Source organism: Apaloderma vittatum, unplaced genomic scaffold, assembly GCF_000703405.1.
Source record: "Apaloderma vittatum isolate BGI_N311 unplaced genomic scaffold, ASM70340v1 scaffold31871, whole genome shotgun sequence".
Classification (NCBI taxonomy): domain Eukaryota; kingdom Metazoa; phylum Chordata; class Aves; order Trogoniformes; family Trogonidae; genus Apaloderma; species Apaloderma vittatum.
Genome location: NW_009697927.1, coordinates 243 through 7,151, shown reverse-complemented (window position 1 = coordinate 7,151; position 6,909 = coordinate 243). Strand labels below are relative to the sequence as shown.

Genomic DNA, 6,909 nt, shown 5'->3' with positions numbered 1-6,909 from the left:
CAGCAGGAGTTGTGGCCTGAATCTGTCTTCAAATCCTGGTATGAATATCTTCACAGCTTGGTCTCCATCTCCTTTTGTGAAATGTGAGGTGACAATGTCTTTATACCCTGTAAAAGTTTTGTAAAAAAAAGCACATGAAAGCAGTAGTCGGGCACTTTACAGCATGGAGCCATGAACAAGCTAAAGGGAGAGTTCCATATAACTCATCATCTCCCTGCAAATCCAGGCATTCCCATTGCCTCCCCTCTGCATCACCAGCCCAGTGCTGTTGATATTCATGCTGAGTGCTCTGTTGCGTACCCCTATAATGTTTTTAGGCACTGCAGGACAAGATGTGAGGAGATTTGCCTCGCAACAAGCAGTGGTTTGCTTTGGAGCACATGTACTCAGCATCTCTCCACTGCGCTGGAACCAGGGCGAACCCCCAACCAGTCAACAGATTTTAGGTCCTCAGGCAAGGGAAAATGAAGGACAAATTAAATGTTCACTGCAAGCAGTTCACTAAAGAAAAGAACAATAATAGTGTTTTCCTGACATTCTTTGCATTTCTCCCAGAATAACTACACATCTTTTGGATACAATCTGTTTCTTTGCCAGGGCTTCAACATTCTCCCCTGAATTAATGATGCTGGAAAATCTCCACTTTTCATAGTCTCCGATTGTCTCTGCCGAGTACCAGAAGGCTGCACAATACTTGCTTATGCAATGACTGGTCCTGTGCCAGCCTATCTACTAGGAACAACCAATTCACACACAAAACCAAAATACTTTCCTCATTAAATGTCTGAATTAGGTGGAGTAAAAACACCCCAAACCTACTGGTCATACTGTACACTAATGTCAGCCTCCCCACTGAGTCAAACAACCCCACACCCTAGTCTTTGAAGAACAGTTAGCATGAGCAGAGGAGAGTGGCACTTCCTATTCATTACCTCCAAAGTAATCTTGACATTATCAGGAACAATTATTACAGGACCAGGCAACAACAGGACACCTGAAGCAGTTGAAACACAACTTGATCTGTGAAAGCGCGTGCAGACAAGCACTGCTTCGGCTACTTCAAGTACCAGCAAGCTGTAGTCATAGCGTAGCTCTTCTGGCCACTGGCATGACCTGTTTCTGAGTGGATGAGGAGGCAGAGAACAGTATTTATCTTACCTGCAAAGTAATCTGCATCACACTGCCCATATCAGCGTTTGTTTCAAGGTTATTCGGGACCATGCTTTAAACATGATGTATCTGCATTTCCTCCCAATGAAACACCCAGGTCTTACTGTCTGAAATCAGCTTAGCTGCAATAAGGTGCAAGTCCAGATCTACTTTTTTCCCCTTTGTCAGGACAGAAACACCAAAGATCCCTGGGAGAACCTTTCCTCCATTTCAACCTGTGGCTGAGAAATAAGCAGCCAAATCATCGAGACTTTCTTGTAGACCTCAGAATTCCACCCTTTGCTACCACCTTACGAAATCGTAGAATATCAGCCTTCCATTCTCGCTCACATTTTACTGGCAAGAGGAAATAGGACATCTCTACTTTAAATGAAAGCTCACTGTGAAGTTTAAGTAGCAAGGAGATACAGACTGGACAGCTATGCTGACCAGGAGCACCAGAAATTCATGTTTTCTACTCCCTTCTGCCCTTCAAGAAGAGGTTTTCTGAAGGGCATGGGAGATCTAGGGGCCACATTCCTTTGCTTTTGCCTTTCACTGGCAGATTAAGAGGCTGCTGTCTCTACTGCAATTTTAAGAGTCGGTATAAACCAAATTCTTGGAGAACAGGGCTTTTACAGTGGGGCATGTAATTACACTCAGAGAAGAGACACCATAAGAGACACTTATCTGCACAGCAGCCCTTTCCCAGCCTCTGTCATAAAATACCTTGCAGACTGATATTTTGCAGAGTACCCTTGGAAAATTAACTAAAGTAAAGCATAGCTTTAGGATCAAATATAGGTTAGTCACACCTGGAGAGCAGAACTGCACATGTATGAGATGAGAGCACCTGGTCAGCGAGGAACAGTTGTACAGTTCTGTGGCAATTAGCCACGTGTCAGGAAAATGCACAGCATTAAGCAACAGCTGGAATAACCTTGGCACATGTGAAGGCAGCACCCTGGAAGCACTGAACAGGAACGAAAAGAAGCCGAAGTATTTTCGTGCTAGTTTATAATAGCACTGAGCTTATGCGGTTTACAGTAGAAGTCACAGTTCTTGCATTTTTTCTTTCCCGAGGGTTCCGGTTTCTTGTTTCATTCTCTTACCGACAGAGCCATCTAGTGGATGAGACATCATTTGTTAGAAGGAAATTTTGATTTATCATACTGAAGGATAATGCACACATCACACACAGGATCCTCAAAGCAGCCTGTAACGAACTAGCATAACAGTTAATCTAGTCAGAAATTGCTTAAGTGGTACGTTTGTCTTGACCAAGGGCTTAAATTCCTACCAAAGCAAAACTTCAAATTTTTTAACACTAATTCACGGGATCTCTCTGAAGAGGGTAAATAGTCCATCCTAGACTCAGCCTCAACCTGAATTCATAGTGCAAAGTTTTAAACTTAGACAAAATCCAGTATGTCCTTAAGAGTTGATCTGGATTAGAGATGTTACGTGTTTTAAATAAATCTTGAAAGCTAAGGCACTCAGAAGGGGTAGAAACTTCTTAAAGCAGATATACCACAGAGCTTGTTCTAACAAACCTACTGGAGAGGGTTATTGCTTCTTTCCAGAATTTCCTATACTAGTTTCTGACATCTATTTCAAACAGCCATAATACTACCTACTAGGAAGTGGACATTTTCATTTACCACCACATGGCAACAAGCAAAGCCAGTGGATGTCAGGAGGATTATCTAGTCTTACCTATCAACCCATTTCCAGAGGTGCCAGGCATCAGCATGGGATACTACAGGCACACAGTTCAATTCTTACCATCAGGCTCATGGTACAGCAACAGGATGGAATTTTCTCCTTTGTGCGTTAAATTATGTGGACCTCTGTGGACATCTAGTATAAAGACTCAAAATGGACTTCAGCTTCATGTTGATTTTAAGCCAGTTTTTCTCAAAACACTCCTGTGAAATTCAGAAGCCTTTACTCAAGCATGGGGAGGAAACTCTGTTCAAACAGGTCTTCTCTTCCACAGTAAAAACCAAAGTGATTATTATAGAGTTCCAAACAGTACAAACAGCTGTAACTACCAGCGATTAAAATGTGTGGTTGCATATAGACCAGTGCAGGTTTACTTGCCTGTATTTCACACAGATACACTCTCATAGGAAAATGACCTGAACAGCTTGGCACCTTCTGTCAGTTTGAAGAATGGTAACATTGCCGCAAGGAAGTGCTTAGTATCATCACTGGAGTCCCAAATTGCTCATTTCCAGTTGGAAATACTGCCTTCAGGACAGCACTACTGCTATGGGAACATGACTCACAAGCCACATTTTGGAACAGCATTTTGTGAGAACTGTTTTGTCTTCTGGACAAGTTCCGCAGTGTAGGCATAAGATGACACTACAACGTTTCTACGCTTAAGCTCAAGAACATCTTACAACACGTGTTAAGGAGGTTTCTAATGCAAATATTTAAGATCGTTACTACCCAGAAGATGTAGCAGAGCTTTTTTCATGATGAGAGATCAAAAAAAGCTTTATTTACAGACAATTCAACAATTAATACATCAGTTAACTTTTGTGTCTGCACACAAGGGAGAGTCTACACAGCAGCAGAGCAGAAAAGCAAGACTAGCCATTTAGTACAGGTAGGCTGATAACTGATTGTATGCAAGGATGTGATTAGGTACACGAATGTTACATTTAAACATTTCAACCACTTAAGTAAGAACAACCACACTATACTTCAAGCAAAATAAACTAACGTTACACCTACATTTGGCTTCCTGCGGATCAGCTGGTGGTCTGTATCACTGTGTACAGATGTTAAGACCAAAAGCTGAAGTTCTGTTCAAAAGACAAGCATACCAAGTTGTACTTAATGGATAATCACTTATCAGACTTTGCCTATACACATGCAGTACCTTTGAAATTCACCAAACATTTCAAATTTATCCTTGAAAATGCCTATTTTATGTTGTCATCTTTTCCCAGGCAGAGGGAAAAGCTAGTAAGAGTTAGAATTGTTCACTGCAAATATAGACTCAGGCTATCAAAGTTGTGTGCTCCTAATGAAAAAAAACTCCCCACATCCAAAGAGAAAAATAAGAAATGCAAGAATACAAGCTCATCGTACAGATCTGAAAATGGACCTCTACCTACTTTAGGTCCATATAAAGCAAAAGGTCCATATAAAGCAAAGGAAGATAGTGCTTGGCTTCTCAGGAAGCTGCATTGGTTTTGTCGAATTTTCCAAAATATGCAGCTGCTAATATGACTTTAAAATTAAGAAAATTCTTAATTGAGAATGTCTTCTAATTATTTAGAAAATGAATGACAAGACTACACAAGAAAAAGGAAACATGGTGATCTTCAGAAGTCAATGCATGACACAAAGTAGCCAAATCTGACTATCAAGACAAAGCTATTTTAAGTTTAAAATTAACCTAGCCCTGTCATGTAAGAGCAGACACGTTTTTGTCAGAAACATTTATTAAACAAAACTGATACCAATGCATATGCAGTCCAATACCCCAATAAAAAACCCAAACACGTCTGTCAAGATCAAAATTATCTTCGCTTCTGGAAGATGTTGCCACGGCCCATACCACGGCCTCTTCCTCTTGCAGCCACTGAAGAAAGAAAACATCAGGGATGATATAAATCTGACATAACTGCGTATTTATCTCAACAACTGATAAGCAAAAGAAGCAACAGTCTCTTGCTTAGGAGCAAGGAAACAAGGCAGTCCTATGAAGTTCAGAAAGTGCTATGACAGCAACAAGTTTTCTGTGACAACAACCAGGACTAACGGTTACACAGTCTTGTACGAATATTCACTGTATCTATTCTAAGTGACATTTTGTGTTCCTTCCAAGCTAACACACAAATCTGTACAGCCCAAGAGATTTAAAATGCCACACTTGTCCCAAGTTTTGCAGCGTTTTTACCAGATTGCTCCCCTGCAAAAGGTACAAATGAGAATGAACTACAGAACAGCCAATAATTACAGCTTCTTGGGAGCTTAAGTACCACCATAATATTCGAATCTGGTTTTCTACAAAAGCTTAACATGAGCATCTGGATCCTTCCCAAAGTATCCCAAACAGCTCGTGGCCACAATCGCTGGAAAGCAGAATACGAATAAAGTCTCCATTTTTAACAATACTCACTGTATCTACATTATTGTAGCACCAATATTCTACACTCAGGTCACTGGACAGTTAACGCTCATCATAAGATGAAATATACAGAAAAACTACATAAAACCAGAAATCTTTTGGTTTCTTACAGCTTACACTTCCCCAGTAGGAGAGATGAGAGTTTTCCAGTTTTACAGCTAAACAGGGTGAGAGGATCATAAACAAACTGTACACACCTTGAGCTTTGAGAATAGCTGCCTTTCCTCGCCCAGCTCCAGAACCCTGGTTTTTATTTTTCATGCTCTTTAGCATAGGAGCGTTCTTCAACATATCCGGTAAAATGAGAAACCGTATCTTGCTACCTCTGATGTACACCTGTTCAAGTTGTGCCACTCGTCCATCTCTGTACGTCACCGTTATGTTGGACATCTGGAAAGTAAAGATCCGTCATTACTTACAGAGGCCTCCAAAACAGTTTTGTATTTGTATTTTTCTTGCCTGCAGAAAATACTGCCAGGATTCAAGTACTAAAGCCAAAAACTTTCCAAGCAACAACTGGACTTGTGACACAAGGCACCCAGGATCATTTTAACAAACTCCTAAGTCTGCTACTGTTCAAGCAGGCTCAGGACTTTGCTTTCTCCCCAGGTTGCAGATTAACTTTATTAGCTTTGTTAGTTTTATTTTCTCATATCGAACCAGTTTTAACAAAGCTGTTCGAGTCCTAACTATCAAGAAAGCATTCTGATTCCAATAATGGCTTCCCTAAAGTCAGCCCAAATTAAGCTCTTGTGGGATGTCAGAAATCATGTGCATTAAAAGAAGCTCCAATTTCTTAAATCAAAGTTTGTTTATTTTTACATTCAGTGGCTTTATTTAAAGAGTGCCAGCAGAAACGTTGTTCACAGAACTGAACCTTAAGAACCCTGGTATGCCCAATCTGGATCTAAACGCTGGAAGTATATGCTCTGGCCTCTTTGGAGTGCAGTGTAATCCTAAATCCATTTCACTGTGGTAAGGGCATGCAGCAGCAGTACGGCTTGCTTTATCCTAAGACTAAACACAACAGTCTCTTAACCCTGCTGCCAATAAGCCAGCTATCTGCCTCTCTAGGCACGGACCAGATGTGTTTCCCTCCATCCTTCTGACACAGGTATACCTGACAATTCATATTGTCTTCAGCTTCAATAAGTTTGCCTCGATAAACTTCTCCTGTATTGGTCTCACATGTCACAATATGGCCTTCAGCTTCATGCAGGACTTTAATTGGCACTCCAATCGACATGTTTGCAGTGTTGTAGCACTACACCTGGGCACAAGAAAAAACACAAAGGACATAATTACAAAGAAAGTTGTAGACTAGGTTTTACCTAGACAAGCTACGATCTCTCCAGTGTAAAGCTCTGATTCTCCCTCTTGCTGAAATACACCATATGCTTTGACAATGCGTTTAAAGAACTTCTCTACAAAGACACCCATAGGAAGAAAAGATGTAAAATATCGGTAAAAGTTAAGGCTTCTCCTCTCGTATTTCTTATGACGTAGGGAATTCACTTTTAAATGCCGGGTAACAAAACATTTGCACAGCCAGGCACACCTCAAACAGAAACAGCCCCAGGCACATCTCATAGCGGTACTGCCAGCCCGAC

General features: G+C 41.0%; 1 protein-coding gene across 1 annotated transcript; it reads right to left on the bottom strand.

The window, feature by feature from the left end:
• Window positions 1-4,592: 4,592 nt before the first annotated feature.
• SNRPD3 (small nuclear ribonucleoprotein D3 polypeptide 18kDa) lies at window positions 4,593-6,571 on the bottom strand. Its single transcript, XM_009877823.1, has 3 exons — window positions 6,420-6,571; window positions 5,497-5,689; window positions 4,593-4,750 (listed from the first exon to the last, which is right to left on the bottom strand). The coding sequence occupies exons 1-3, from the start codon at window positions 6,543-6,545 to the stop codon at window positions 4,689-4,691; spliced, it is 381 nt and encodes a 126-aa protein (XP_009876125.1). The 5' UTR covers window positions 6,546-6,571; the 3' UTR covers window positions 4,593-4,688.
• Between the last annotated feature and the right edge of the window lie 338 nt (window positions 6,572-6,909).

What these genes read in the sequence shown, in the direction of transcription:
- SNRPD3 (XM_009877823.1), bottom strand. Translation starts at nt 6,545, where the DNA reads ATGTCGATTGGAGTGCCAATTAAAGTCCTGCATGAAGCTGAAGGCCAT. An exon ending in AAGACAATATGAATTGTCAG is followed by an intron (nt 5,690 to 6,419) that starts GTATACCTGTGT and finishes TTTACTTTCCAG; the next exon opens with ATGTCCAACATAACGGTGAC. An exon ending in AGCTATTCTCAAAGCTCAAG is followed by an intron (nt 4,751 to 5,496) that starts GTGTGTACAGTT and finishes TTCTTTCTTCAG; the next exon opens with TGGCTGCAAGAGGAAGAGGC.